The following is a 15,000-nucleotide window of genomic DNA, read 5'->3' as shown; positions in this document are numbered from 1 at the left end:
CAGGAAGACGCCGAAGCTCTTGATGACGCCGTAGGTGAAGATCTCCACGAAGAAGAAGGACACGGCGACGACCCAGCCCCAGTCGCCGTCCGGCGCCGCCGCGTACACCTTGGGTCCCAGGCACCGCCCCGCGCTCAGTGCCCGCCTCATCGCCCGCCTCATCGCACCTGGGAAACGGGACGGAAGCGAGCTCGTTACGCGGAAACTTCCAGGTACGGGACCGCCCCCGTCCCACAGGCGCACCCGGGCGTCGCTGCCCGTCCTCTCTGCCTCTCGGGCAAACAGTCCGCATGCCGAGCGCCTCGGAAACATTCCTCAGGATGTATTTCTGGTCCTCCAGCCCGCGACAGCGTTTCATTTAATATAAAGAAAAGAGCGTCCCGGCCATATTGACTGAACTTCAGCAAAACGGGCCCTCAGATTCAGGTGCTAATGTGGGAGAGCTCGCACTCAAAACACCAGGCTGTCTTAGCTTTGCTCTTCAGTAATTTCACCAATAAATGTGTGAAACGTTAAGCTTACTCACCCTCCTTGTATTATAATTAAACCACTCTTGCTTATTATACTTCTATATTTTAATGACATATTACAAAAAAAACCACAGCAGGATTTTATTAGCCTACTTCCTCTACTTGTGAAAATAAGCAAAACAAAATTGGTGAGATATCAGGGCTTTATCAAATATACTTAAATCCCTCCTTCTGTTTTCATTTATTATCTGTATTAAGACTCTGGAAGTTTTGCTATTTTCTTATGATGGTACTTTCAATTCAACCCATGAACATCTAAGTAGCTACAGGTGTCTCTCCTTCCTCGTGATAAATCCCGCCTTCTCCGGGGGACTTTCATCCCGGCCCTCGCCTAAACCAGTTATGATCAAGCCACCTGGCTTTTGTGCAAGGACCAACGTGAGCTCAGAAGGGATCATTATAACGTGTTGTGTGCCGCGCACTAGGGACCAGTGTACAGTATGGGCGCGTGATAATTTCCGATGCGGTAACTACGACTGTGCTTTTTGTTTCGCGCACCTGAATGAATTCCCGTTTCTGATGTTCCACGTCCAGTCTTCGTTACCGCCAGAGATAGTCTAACGGCTAAAAAATAGCAGACACTCCGAAAACGGTATACGGAAAAGTGCCTAAAAAGGTACACACTTGTCTCTGAGGTGTATATAGGTCCATAAAGTTGTACCGCTAGCCAGGAATACACAAATCACTTCTACCTTTTTTGCTTGAAAAAGGCAGTTAAATCAAATGGAACTGTCCTACTTTCAGGGCAGGTTTTGGACTTGCACAAAAATGTACCTCCGCTGTAGGCTACCTTTAGCCTATTTCTAATAGTGGAATGTGGCTCTTCTCGGGGAAATTGTTTAACTGATGACATCATATGGAGACTAAAGTAACGAGCGACCAGCGTACATTTTTGTGTAAAGGAAAAGATTCATCATTTCGCAGTGTCCGACATCACTGTCGTGCTAATGCCAACGAGAGCGCATTCGCACAGTAATCAGCCCCTACGATTTTACGATCAGAAGACTAGCCTAGTTCAAACCTCTGCTTTAGGAAGGACCTGTGATATAATCCCTCTGGCTACTCTCTTAATGAAACACTAATGACAGTGCCCGACGTGGCACGGCATTCTCTTGCGCTCGGTCAAACGCTTGTACGGGATCGGGTTTTGGTGAACCGTTCCAAAAGCCGTTGATAACGGGCAGAATGACCATGACTAATTTGGTCAAATTTTGAGAATTATGCGGAAGTATTTCTTTCAAAGAACCAGTCATTTATACAGTTCCTAAATTCGTCGGTTCAGTTCGGAATTTTGAACCCTCAGCCGAAATTAATTCCTGGCTATGCCCACTGGAATTAATCATTTTGGAGTTAGTAAACATTGATGACATTTTGTGGGTGGAGCCAAACTAGTGGCAGAAGAATGGTCTCTTGACAGTTGGTCTAATGTAGCTGTGGTAGCAAAAGAAAGAACTGAGCGTGAAACTTTCATAATTTGCTTGCTAACTCATAGTAAGACATATTATGGGACGAGAACGACGAAATGATACCATCAGTCCAGTCTGTTCTTTTGATTGCTTTTTGTAGCCACAAACGTCTGCGCTTAGCTTCAAATGGCGTAGCTACTCGACGATGCTATTCAAAAAAATGCCTTTTTTTTTTTTTTTTTACTAATTCTCCTTTAACAGAGAAAAGCACTGGACATCTTGACAGAGTTTCGGGGACGTAGCCAACTGTCCTTATCTTTCTGTCACCACATGCCTGGGCAACCGTCATGACGTAAACGTGACGTACGCTCCAAAATGAGCATATTTACAAGAATAATACGAGAAACGGAAGGTTTTACATGTTCACCCACAGAAAGCGAAGTGCTTGAAAGCCTTCGAGTTTCGCACGGAGTTGTGGGACACTGCTGCCACACCAACACCGCGTGCTGCTGCAACTAGGCTGTTTCAAATCAAAACTGCAGGCTACAGTCGTTCCGCCGCACCGGTCTTTTCTACGCAGGACAAGGCGCAGTGTTTTGATAAGCCTAGTTAATTTGAATAAAGTGTTCTATTATTTTATGAACATGGGCTATACAACCCCTGTGTGGTTATCGTGGTTTTGTTTGTACATTGTTTTTGTCTGTGCTTCTGTTACGGTTTTTGGTTACATGTTATGAAAAGCCTATTTGTATCCATGTCCTTGGATTGTAGACTAGATTTAATTGTTGAAAGGACAGTGTGCCCCACTAACTCAGTCCAAGATAGTGACCGGGGTGGGCTACATAAACGAAAGGAATAGGAAACAATAAAACAGCATCTGATGAACTAGCGTTTTATTATTTACGTCGAATTTCGTATAATTATGAATTTCGTAAGATTATCTAGGACTATGTATACTTAAATGTGGCCAACAATATTGAGACATTACCTTGCTTGTGCCATCTAGAGAGCTTACAAACCTGTGATAGTAGCCTATAGGATCCTATCTGCCAACTCGCCTAGTTATAATAATATCGTACACAGTGAAATGTCCAGTGTTAATTCAACTATAAGTGTTAATTGAACTCGTAACAGATAACATTTGGTCCCACATTCCAGAATGGGACCAAATGAAGTATGTTCAGAGTTGAAGTAACATTGGACATTTTACGGTGAAGTTATCGCAATTTCTCACTCTCTGCCACATGGGCCGCCGAGAGTTCGCTATTTAGCTAAACATGCGAGAAAATTAACTTACCAACTCTAGAAGGCTGATTGAAGCTGGCTGAAGTGGATAAATGTAACAAAAGTCCTCTATTTAGATGCTGAATTGGCCTACATTCAGAAGCGAATACATCCAATAAACGCTATAAAAATTAACCCTTTCTTTTCCTATCCTACTCTCGCGTGAAAATATAGCAAAAGCTTAGTCTCTATATGTTGGCAACATATAGGCTATCTGTCAGTGGTATTATTTTTATAACGTGTTCCACCGCCGTTCTCTCTCGTGCGCGTGTAAAATGTTTCTTCTCCCTGGTTTCAGAGAATTTATACCGGCTCAAGCCGGTATTCAGGCACAGAAGCGCGCACGCTCCCGTGTCTGTTCGGGAGCGCGCTGTGTATCTTAATTTCCCACGTTGAACTCTATTAATCACTATACATTAAATGATATATGCATTGCAGTAAATTAGTATATGCCGGCATGTAAATTAATATCGGAATTATATCTGATCAGCGACTGTGTAAAATAGAGACTTGAAGAAATTACGAAATAGATTCACCAACTGATACAGGCACTCTAAATATATTTGTGTACTCCGTGTCCTGGTGATACCCCCGCGTAATATTTAGCAATTTAAAAAATGAATGAAATGCTAATTACATTATGAAAATAATTAACTAAATCTATTGGAATTTCAAATTAACATTTGCTTATACACAATGCTTATAAAGTGAATACGATGTCAGGTAAACCCGTAGCCTAAATTCTGTTGAATAAATAAATAACGTTAATGTTCTTCTTGTAACCACTGTAGTTTATAACGTAGCCTAGTAGTTTGTGTAGTGACGCCTGAAGCTTGTGCACGCGCACGTCAGATCTAGGGGGAGCACGACCCCACGAGGCGTGCGGCCGTGTTAAACAGGTTTGTTCCAGTTTGATACATGATGAACATAGCCAGTTTTAAAAAATGTTCTGGTGAATTCTCCAAAACAACGAACCAGTTAACTAAATGCGACGAGATTTTATCAGTTTATTTGTTGGGCTGAATATATTTGATTCGATTTTGCAGCGTTGCGTTACATTTTGAGCTATGATCGTGAAGCCATGCGTTATTGTTTACATGGAAGCACCCGTTTCATCTTTTTGTGTTGAAGAAGTCGATGTCGTGTTTGTTAGGCTAAGTACCGTGGACGTATTTTGTATAGATAGTAACAGCCTAACGTAATATGATAATACACAGACATCGGATCACTTATTTTCTTAAATATTGTGCTCGTAAACAGAACAGTTTTAGAGAGAAACATAAAACCTCAAGGAACTTAGCGGATGTATTGCAGGAATAAACAAAGAACTGTAATGCTTTTTTTGAATGCTCAAATTAATGTTTTAATTCTTTTTATTTTTCGGGAATGATGGAACCCTTGTTTTATACAGGCTATCTTGAATATCCGTAGAAGGTTATGTTTCAGAAGTGGTAGTCTGCTTAGTCATATTTCTCCTATGTGGCTTAGTGGCAGGAAAAACAACACTACAGTAAAACAACACAGGGTTATCTGTTCCTGATACGGGATCATCACTATATCGATCCTATCGTAAAACATTCCAATTCTTATTGAATCAATACAGGACGCAATTTGTTCCTTATTTTCCTGCAGAAAGTTCGATACACAAATTCTTTCACAATAGTGAGAATAACAATCTCGAATAAAATCAAACCTGTGTCACATGAAATAGCCCAGAGATGCAGAATCAGTGGTATCAAGCAAATGACTGCAAAAAGCCTGTCTTAACGAGCAGTTTTTCTTGTAACATATAAACTTTAAAAGACCTGAAACCTCTTTTCCCCTCTCAAGTAGAAGCTGTTAGCTTGTTTTAAGTTACTATTTGCTTTGCAAGTGAAATTTTCTTACCCCATTGACAAATCTTGAAATGAGTCAAACTGTCTCACCTCACTGGCAATATTTTGTCTTACTTAGCAAATGAAGTAATAGGTAATAGAAATAACATTTTGAGTCTAAGTGTAAGAATAAAATACTTCTTAAGACTGACTTATTTTTTGGTTTCTGCAGTGTAAGGACTGTGTGTGTGTGTGTGTGTGTGTGTGTGTGTGTGTGTTTGTCAGGGCGTGTGTGTGTGTGTGTTTGTTAGAGGTGTGAATGTTGTTGTCTGTCCTTACAGAGCATCCTTTAAAACATGTTGATTCTTTATTTTTATGCATTAAAGCTGGCAACCCTAAGCATCAGTGTCTCAGTGCATCTTCCTGTGTGGGCACAGGGTTTCAGACTACCCTGCTGGAGGTCTGTGGTGCCTCTGTGTTTTACCACTCCTGATTCACCTGGAGTCACTGATTGGCTAAAGAATCCACTTTTCCAAGGCCTAAATTGAAAAATAAAAATAAACCAGCACATTCCGCAGCCCTGGAGGGCTGGAGTTTGACGTTGCTGGTGTGCACTCTTTTTGCAGCCACAGAGGTGAGGTGAGATTGGCCATCATTAGTTTGGTGCAGAGGAGGAAGACGTAGTGAGAAACCAGAGCTGTGCTTTAGCTTGGCAGAAGCTTAGGTTGTTCGGCCTGCAGCCGTCAAAGTGCCAGACCAGAAAGGGAAGTCGAGAAGAAACCAGAGAACCTGTAAGTCTTCTGCCAGGGTTTGGCAGCACTGTGGAACCCGGTGTAAGGAAAAAAACACAGCTCTGATCTTGATGAAAAAGGTTTTATTCCGATACCGACAGTGACAAAGTACATGACAGGTAATACAAGAATACCAGCAAGCACTCTGGATTCAGCGAAGTTCGTCTGAATCCTGGTTTGTGAGAACCGTGACCTTAAATACTATTTCAACTCTATATGGTTGGCCAGAGTAGCCGTTTGATCACGTATCCATGTATGCTACTGGCTATTGTTGGTTTCAGGAGTTTCTCTGTCTCTTCCTCCCAGGCACCTATTCACATGTCAATTACTGTCTCCATTTGGCCGCACAAATCCCTTGTAATTGTGATATGATTATCTTACACCGGGCATGTTTACCAGGTCAGCCGGGCATGTTTACCCGGTGTCAGGTGGCACAGGGTGGGCACACCTATAACTCAACATAAGTGTCTTGTGTTGGTGAGTGAAACTTGTGTTCCAGATTGTGCGATACATTACATTACATTACAGGCATTTAGCAGACGCTCTTATCCTGAGCGACTTACACAAGTTTAACATGGCATTTACACTGCACCCATTTATACAGCTGGATATATACTGAAGCAATGCAGGTTAAGTACCTTGCTCCAGGGTACTTAACCTGCTCCTACCCGAGAATTGAAAAGTATGACATTTAGGTTACAAGACCAGTTCCTTACCTATTATACTACACTGCCATCCTGATACTCTTGGCCAGTGGCAACCAACTCCTCTCCAAGTTCCTGGAGAACTACAATACCATCCTGAATGTTTTCACTCCAACCCCAACAAAGCACACCTCATTCAACAGCTAGAGATCTTGTTGAGCCGCTAATTGGTAGAGTCAGATGTGCAAAATTATGGTTGAAATGAAAGCCTACAGGACAGTAGATATCCTGGAACAGGGTTGGTTACCACTGCTCTTGGCTGAAAGCTGTGCTTGTCAGAGATAGAGAGACTCTTATGATCCAAGGACAGCTGAACCCCCAGCTCCCCTATTGGAGGTGTTAATATGCATTCGTGGCAAGAATTGAGTTCCACGCACGAGCTCTTCCAAGGTCCCGCGCAGCCGGGTCACTAGACTGTGTTGGATTGGACGCCTAAGAGTGTGCAAAAGGTTACAGGCGGAGTCAGGAAGGGGGCCTTGACAATCCCAAAACTGAACTGAATAAGGGAGAGCAGAAATGACTGCTAATGGTGGATCTGTGGATGTTACACGCGTAAATGAACAGGCAGGGAAGTGTTGGGTCTGACCAGATTCTGGAATCTGATCAACTTAAATCTTTTTGTCAGAAATGTGTTGGTGAGCAGGCAGTTATGATGTCATTTCTTAAGCTGAAATTCAGGCCATCTTGTGTTTTGAGCAGAAGTCATCTCCCATAAGGGATAAATCTGGTATCTGAGACACAACCTGTAATCTCTCATGTAATTTCTCATAGGAAGCATATAAAATGCATTTTTAACAGCTGTGACTAAGGTACCAGTTGGGCAGCTTGAGGCTGTTCACAGGTTAACTATCCGTTGTTGATGAGTCAGCTGTCTATATTCATAGGAGCTTGAAAAAAAAATTTTTTTGAAATTTTTTTTTTTGGTTAGGAACGACCTTCAGCCACCACTGCCCAGGCTTGTAATGTTGAGTGTCATCCTGTTTCTGCTGACTTTGAAGTTTATGTTCAGAACATTGGACAGCTCACACAAAACAAAGCCTGCTTTCGATTCCACCCACAGCTGCAGCAGGAGGCACTACACTTGTGGCCATATGTTGAATTTCAAGATCTGAAGATTGGTCTATCTAAAGATCGGTTTATCTGAAGATCGGTTTCCTCCTTCTTCTTTTTTCCCCAGGCCTGTACACGGAAGGAAGCTGTCCTTCAGTCTATCCCAAGATTCTGCACTCAGTAGAATTCAGAGGCAAATCAAAGGATAACTGGTACATCGGGATGGTTACTGTGGGGTGAGTACATCTAATTAAAAAAGCATTGGTTGCATCATTCATTAAAATAATGTTAAAATTGCACATGCACACACACACACATTTCAGATTTATTAAGCAGTAGTTAGTAGTTAGTAGGCGGCCCATCACAAACCCAGATTGTAGGCAGAACACATACAGGGTTGCACATAGCTGGCTGTAGTGTTGTCCGGTGGGGGGGGGTTCAGTTAATCAGATTACCCCCCCCCCCCTCCTGGTCGGGGTGTGAATAATGTCCGTGCCCGGAAGGTGAGGTGCGGCGTTGTCATGGCGTTGGCGGTCAGCGATCGGGCCGCACGCCGCTGCGTCCGGGGCGTGCCCGGAGGCGGGCCGCCGCCAGGTCTTCACGGGACACGGATACGGGGGGCTATTTGGGGGAGCGCCCCGCCCATGTCCCCGTGCAGCTGTCTGAAATTTCACCCCCCCGTCCCTTCCAGGGGCTCCAGGTCCTGCCCCTGCGAGGCCGGCACAGACGCTGGGGAGACTGAGGGGTGACCTGAGTTAATAGCGAATATCCGCCTGGGTAACCAGCCGTGGGGCGCTGAGAGCTGCGGCTGTAGGTCGCAGTACCGACACCCATTTCCCCCAATACTCGTTTCCGGGGGGGAAACTGTTACAGTTATATTTTTGTAATTTTGTAATACAGTGGCAACTCCTACGAAAATGAAATGCACTGCAACACTAAGTAAATCTAGACTTTTCGGAAAATACAATTATATATATATATATATACGTACATACATACACACACACACATATATTTCACAGCAATTGCAACATGAAATTATTTGGATATTTGGTCATATATTTTGAAGCGTTGAATTGTCTCTATGTTTTATTTCAATTCATTTCAATTTATTTATTTCCCATTCGGGAACATATCTAACCCACATTACCTGTAAATGATCTTTCCAGTAGAAAATTCTGACATCGGTGAAGACATTAAGATGGGCCTAGGGCTCAGCAACATCTGGAAATATGAAACTCCAAGTTCATATGACATTGACGTAGTTTTACTAACTGTTTTACAGTCAATACTGTTGCTAGGCGGATGTCGAAATGCTCATCGAATTTGACATTCCACTGACCACAAACAAAAAGCATGATATTATGGAGCTAAAATGACTGGCATGAAATTTCAGAAACCTCCAACAAAGCTCCTTAAAAACATTTTTAAACAAAACTGGTTGCTTAGTTACCACCCGCTAGCACATTTAGGTTGGGGTGAGGGGTATGCATCCCAACCAGTGTGTAGGATCCCTTAAATTGTCCCCACCAATAATTTCCATAACGGGCAAGCATTTAACGTCTATTATTTTTTCTGCACCTCAAAGTGGTAACTGTTCCCAGAGTTTTGTTTGGCTGGTGTAACTCTGGCAATAAAAAAAAATCGCTGACCATAAATTAAGGTGAAGTGAGTCACACAGCTTGGCTGTGGAATTGTATACGTGTACACCCTGATACGCTGATAAAAACACATGCAATAAAATCCAGAGTGTTCCTTGGATAAGCGCACCTTCGTGTAGACTGAATCTGGAAAAATCTTCACGTGCAAGGTATAATAAAGGGTCATACAGCATTTAGAGTGAGTTAACTTTTTATTTCCTAATTTAAAAAAAAAACATTCTCTCAATTTGGAGTACCCAGTCATAGCTGTAGGCCTATCCTGTCACACTAGTAGGTGAATTAACCGAAGTTATTTTACCCAACAATTTGGAACTTGATAAATATGCAAGGAATCCTTAATACGTTTTTTTTCTTTCTTTTTTTTACCGGCAGATTAACTTGTTTAACTGGCTCTTGAGTTTCTGAGAAAACGATAAGTCGAACGAAAACGAAAGTCCCGGTTTTGGGCTGATGTTCATCTGATAAGCCAACGGCCTGCGTCTTCACAGCAGCAGTTCAGTTGTGACCTGGAGTTCCAGGGAAATGCAGCCACCCATTAAACACATTGTCGTGCTGTCTCTGCCAGAGAGCCCCACAGACGGGCTCTGCGTATCGTGACAGAGTTCAAAACAATAGGCTACGTTATTTATAATGCACTTTGACCGTTGTGTTTGGACCCAGTGTAGTACAATTAGCAGGTGTAATTTTGAAAGGGGTCTCTCTTTAAAAGCAGAAGTTGATTCATACAGTTTCTTTTCCGCTTTTATTTATGCCCTTTAATTCATTTGTAATTTAATTAATCCAGGATTATGGAGTTCATGTGTTCACTTAACAGCTGGATAAATTATATCATCGGGCTGCTAATTAACTGATGCTTTTAATTAAGACGAGTCCATTGCATTGAATAGTAATTCCTGTAAATGATCGATTCGCTCCCATTCTCTGGTGCCACCCCTAAAATGTAATCTGTTTGTGCTTTTTGTCCACGCCAAAGTCTCGCAGGCGCGAGCAGGCAGAACGTAAACACAGCGTGCAGGGAGCGCGGGGTCCTCTTCCGGGTTGCCCGTTCCGCTGTGTGACGCAGCCGGGGCGCCGGGAAGGGGCGTTTAGCGTGTGCGTGCAGTTCATACCGCAGGGGATTGGTTCACTTTGCTTTACCCATTAAATGACATGTCACTGTAATGACATGTTTGTTTTTCGTTTAGTTTTTTTCAGTTGGAACACTCCGCCTTGTCAACACATTATGCAATAGTGCAGCTGGATGTTTACCCAGTTCCAATACTTGTTTCTCAAGGTTACAACAGCCGTTTCCTGGCTGGAAATACAACCTGCCTTCGGGTTAAATGTTCTGCTCAAATCAAATCAATTTTATTTGTACAGCGCTTTTTATAGAAAATTGTCACCAAGATGCTTTACAGAGTAACAGAAAAAGAGCGAACACCAGGCCTTAAGCCCCAGATAGCAAGCGTATGAGGTTAAAAAAGATTTTTTTTTTTTTAATTTAAAAAAACTCCAGTGGCGAGAAATCTTGGGAGGAACCCGATTATAGAGTATAGAGGCTGGCCTGGTGTAAAGTAGCTGTAGAACGGATGTAACAGAAACGTAAGAAGGGTTCTGTGAGTGAATAAAATGGGCTGAGCAGGTCGGAGGGGGTATTTGTACAGGGGAAGATTCTGGCCGTGGTTCTAGAGAAGCAGAGGTTGGGAACGCTGCTTTTGTCGCTCAGAACTCGATCTGTTACCGCAGTTGATTACACAGTAAAATCAGCTCACCTTGTTTTTGGGTCTCAATCAGGGGCTTTTCAACCCCATCTGATCCAGGAACCCCACCCAGGCTCAAAGGCCTTTGCAGTGGTATGTAAACTTATATTTACAAAATATTAAATATGTATGTAAAGTTTCACCGTTGCCTGCTATTTTATTTTCTTTACTTTTTTCAGGTGTTTAGTTCCCGTGGATCATTGTGGAGTGGTTGGGACCCTTTTCCAATTGCTTTGTCCCCCCCCCCGAAATGGAATGAAAACATTCTCTTTTTGTTTCTGCGATGATCTTTCTCTCAGTGAGTCCATCCACTCTCCAAACTGGGCATGAAACGTAGCGCCCAGCTTCTTCCTTTCAGATCAAAGTCAGGGCAAGGCAGGAACTCCCCAAGACCACAAACACTTCTCAATAAGCTTTCACTTTCTTCAGCAATCGTGCCAGCCAGCAGGAAGATCACCGAAACACAAGTTTGCGGTACAGCAGCCTTCAGCACCCTGGTCGTCTGACCAGGCTTAAATACCATCAGAGGCCTCGACTCGACGCACATGTTCGTTTAATCTGTGAGGGCCTGTCTCTCCGTGCTGGAATGACATGTTTTGTTAATCAGTGACAGTCTCTCAGTCTCGCCTGATGTGTTCTGGCTCTTTGGGCTCCGCTCAGGGTAGAGACCTGTCCACCCCTCGGCCCTCAACCTCCGGCCGCACTGGGGACCAGGCCGCGCCTGCGGCACTGAATATCTGCTCGATGCGCACACGCTTGACTGCACGACCAGCCTCCGAGCACATCAAAAAATACGCCAAGGAACGGGCACCTGTTTCATTATTTTATTACCATTGCAATTTCTACTTATTTCTTTTTTTTTTTGGGTTTTGTGCAACTTTGGTTACAAATGATATTATAGGCACATACAAAACAATTTACCAACTTGGTATACAAGAGGAGTACACATACAATAGGCATGTATCCAAAATCAAGATAACTAACAAAAAAAAAAACCAAAAAAAAAAAAACCCATAAAAATAGTTAAATTCCTTATTTCAAGGTTCGATACCATAATGATAATAAAAACAATATTTCCTTTAAGAAGATATTGGTCAAGTATATGTTAAAACGTGGCTATGTTAAAGTTCAGTCATGCACCTAACTTGTATAACACTCTCTTAAGGAGTTGAGCAAAATAGACCCAATCCTGACTTTTCAATGAAAACTAATTTTCTTCCGTTTTTTTTTTTGTTTAGTTTTTTGTTAAACGATAGTTAGCACCCTGAAATGTGTAAGTGTCCTGGCTCATGCGTAGCCAATCTTCTGGCTACAGGTGTAGCCTCCCCCATCTGGTCTCCACCTGTGCACCTGTGCTCCACCTGACTCGTTCGCTCGCTCGCTCGCTCACGCACGCCGGCCTTTGCCAGTCCCCGTCCCGTCACGGCACCAATTTATCTACCAAAAGCCAAAACACAGCTTCATTGCTTCCGTTGCCACGACGCACAGTGATAATGGACAGACTGAGAGCATTTCATACCATACAGCACTGACAGTCAAGAGGGCTTTCTCATCTGGGTAAACTTGCGGGACTGGAATTCATTTTTTTTTCCCTGACCCGTTTGGTTAAGTTAAAGGAGTAATAAGAATTTGGAAATGAGAACAAATCGGTGTGCCTTTATTAGACAGCAGCCTTTGTCATAAATCCCATGTAAGTGCTGTGGCTTTTATTTTAAAAACTTTGCTTTCTGTGCAGTGATTATTTGACGTTATAGGGTACTGACAGTTTGAAAAAAATATGTTTTTGCTGTTGATCAACAATTTTTAAATGTTAGTTTGTCACATTGTTTGATGCAGAGACAAAAGTATTGTTACTTCACTTATTACTTGACTTTTGTCTTAATGTTTTGTCCGGGGATCTACACAGTACTACACTGAGATTAATTACAACTTCAGATCACTGGGAGGGGAGAAGCATTGAGATTCACACTGAAATCTCACAGCTCCCCCTAGTGACTAAAGAGAGAAGTGCAGCCAAGGGGGCCACACCACAAAATAATGAGGCAAGCTGACCTACGGCCGCTCATACAGAATTGAGGGAGTTTTATTCATTAATACCTAAAAATCTAAATGGTCAAACTGCAAAGACATCAAAGAAGCACATTGTTTTACTGCTCTTTAACATGTTTTTAATTTTAAAAGGACAAATGACAAAATTGATTCCCCCACTTAAGTGAGATAATATGAATAGGGCCCTATTCTCTGCAAAGCTTTAAGCCAATCCTTCTAAAAACACCAGTGAAATAAGCAAGGCATTGCACTGCCTTTAATGAGTTCCTGCTGAATTCACACTGTCAAAGAAATGTAGTGCTGTTTGTGTATGTGAGTGCGTATGCCGCAGTAATAATACATAATTCAAAAGGCTCTAAGAGAAGGTATGGGACTAATCCCGATATCACAGTTTGAATCTGTCAGGTGAACTGACTGTTGTGTGATACATCAACACTATAATGTGGATCTGCTTGGAAAGCAGTCAATGGCAGTTTGAGAGAGAATGACCCTTAGCGGTCATGTGGCTGCATCCCTGTTTTTTTTTTTTTTTTTGGAGGTCAGGAAACTGATCCGGCTCTGTGCTCATGTCTAAAGGGAAGCCACACCCCCAGGGGCTTGCTCACTTCCCCTTCCTGTCAGGTGACTGTAGTTTCCCCTTCCTGTTTCAGAAGGAGCTCAAACCTAGCTGTGTGGGTTTCTTATCTCGCTCTGTGTGTATTCTAGTGGTGTATCCTAGCGGTGTATCCTAGCGGTGTATCCTAGCGGTGTATCCTAGCGGTGCATCCTAGCAGTGTATCCTAGCGGTGTATCCTAGCGGTGTATCCTAGCGGTGCATCCTAGCGGTGCATCCTAGCGGTGCATCCTAGCGGTGTATCCTAGCGGTGTATCCTAGCGGTGTATCCTAGCGGTGCATCCTAGCGGTGTATCCTAGCAGTGTATCCTAGCGGTGGGTCCTAGCGGTGTATCCTAGCGGTGTATCCTAGCGGTGTCTCCTAGCGGTGGGTCCTAGCGGTGTATCCTAGCGGATCGAACGCAAATGTGTTATGCAGGTATTTTATGCATCATACGGTTTAACATGTATCAATAGGGACAGAATAGGGCTGTGTCATTATAAAGAGACTGTACTGTTTGTATGCGGGGAGAATGTTGGAAAGGGCACACTAATTGTTTGTGCACTTTTGCAGAAAGGTCTACAGCAGTGACACTACTTGTCAGGACCAGATATTCAACTGCGATCAAGTCTTCCTTTTTATGAGAAGGAACAGAATGTGCAGTTTGTATATGGCCTTTTTGAATATGAACTTTGAATAACTGGATCTGCCGTATTCAATGTCATCTGCTGAGACCCGGAGGTTATAAAACAGTGTGTAGTTCTGTGTGGGGCAGGGGAAGTAGTAAGAATTCAAATGTGCTTTTCTCGTAGGAGGAGTTTCACGTTCTTTTTTTGTAAAACTTTTTTAAAGTGGCCGTGCATTCAGGCACTGTGCAGAATCCTCTCTGGCTGACTGACTGACTGACTGACTGACTGACTGACTGACTGGATCTCTGGTTGGCCAACTGACAGACCAAGTTGTTTATAGATTGACTGACTGACCTGCTTTTTTTTTTGTTTTGGCTAGCCGGCCGACCTATTGGTATCCAACTGGTATCCAAAGGTTGACTGGCTTTCTAGGTTGGCTAGCTGGTTGATTAAGTGACTGGTTGTTTGTTTGATTGGCTGACTGACTGGCCGGTTGTTTGATTGGCTGACAGACTGGCCGGTTGTTTGATTGGCTGGCTGACAGACTGGCCGGTTGTTTGATTGGCTGACTGACTGGCCGGTTGTTTGATTGGCTGGCTGACAGACTGGCCGGTTGTTTGATTGGCTGACAGACTAGCCGGATGTTTGATTGGCTGACAGACTAGCCGGATGTTTGATTGGCTGACTGACTGGCCGGTTGTTTGATTGGCTGACAGACTAGCCGGATGTTTGATTGGCTGACTGACTGGC

The 15,000-nt window shown here is 43.2% G+C and overlaps 2 protein-coding genes across 7 annotated transcripts in view; both read right to left on the bottom strand.

Annotated features, from left to right (window-relative positions):
• LOC135244117 (monocarboxylate transporter 7-like) overlaps positions 1–3,532 on the bottom strand; it is an 11,184-nt gene extending 7,652 nt beyond the window's left edge. For 2 of the 3 annotated variants that reach the window (XR_010326888.1, XM_064316324.1), the window contains exons 1-2: positions 3,234–3,531; positions 1–167 (exon numbers count right to left, since the gene is read on the bottom strand). The exon at positions 1–167 is cut by the window's left edge and continues 85 nt beyond it. Coding sequence is in view for 2 of the 3 variants with exons in the window: in XM_064316324.1 (XP_064172394.1) it covers positions 1–162 (162 nt within the window). In the remaining variant the exon portion in view is untranslated. Of the gene's footprint in view, positions 168–1,028; positions 1,088–3,233 lie in introns of all 3 variants that reach the window. The other variant, XM_064316325.1, reaches the window with a different exon arrangement.
• Positions 3,533–11,789: 8,257 nt separating this feature from the next.
• LOC135243316 (WD repeat domain phosphoinositide-interacting protein 1-like) overlaps positions 11,790–15,000 on the bottom strand; it is a 12,238-nt gene continuing 9,027 nt past the window's right edge. For 3 of the 4 annotated variants that reach the window (XM_064315052.1, XM_064315049.1, XM_064315050.1), the window contains exon 13: positions 11,790–12,416. In XM_064315052.1, the coding sequence (XP_064171122.1) occupies positions 12,400–12,416 (17 nt within the window). In that variant the 3' untranslated portion in view covers positions 11,790–12,399. The other variant, XM_064315051.1, reaches the window with a different exon arrangement.

This window comes from Anguilla rostrata, chromosome 17 (genome assembly GCF_018555375.3).
Source record: "Anguilla rostrata isolate EN2019 chromosome 17, ASM1855537v3, whole genome shotgun sequence".
Classification (NCBI taxonomy): Eukaryota; Metazoa; Chordata; class Actinopteri; order Anguilliformes; family Anguillidae; genus Anguilla; species Anguilla rostrata.
The sequence above is the reverse complement of the archived record's forward strand: the minus strand, read 5'-3'. Positions and strand labels throughout refer to the sequence as shown.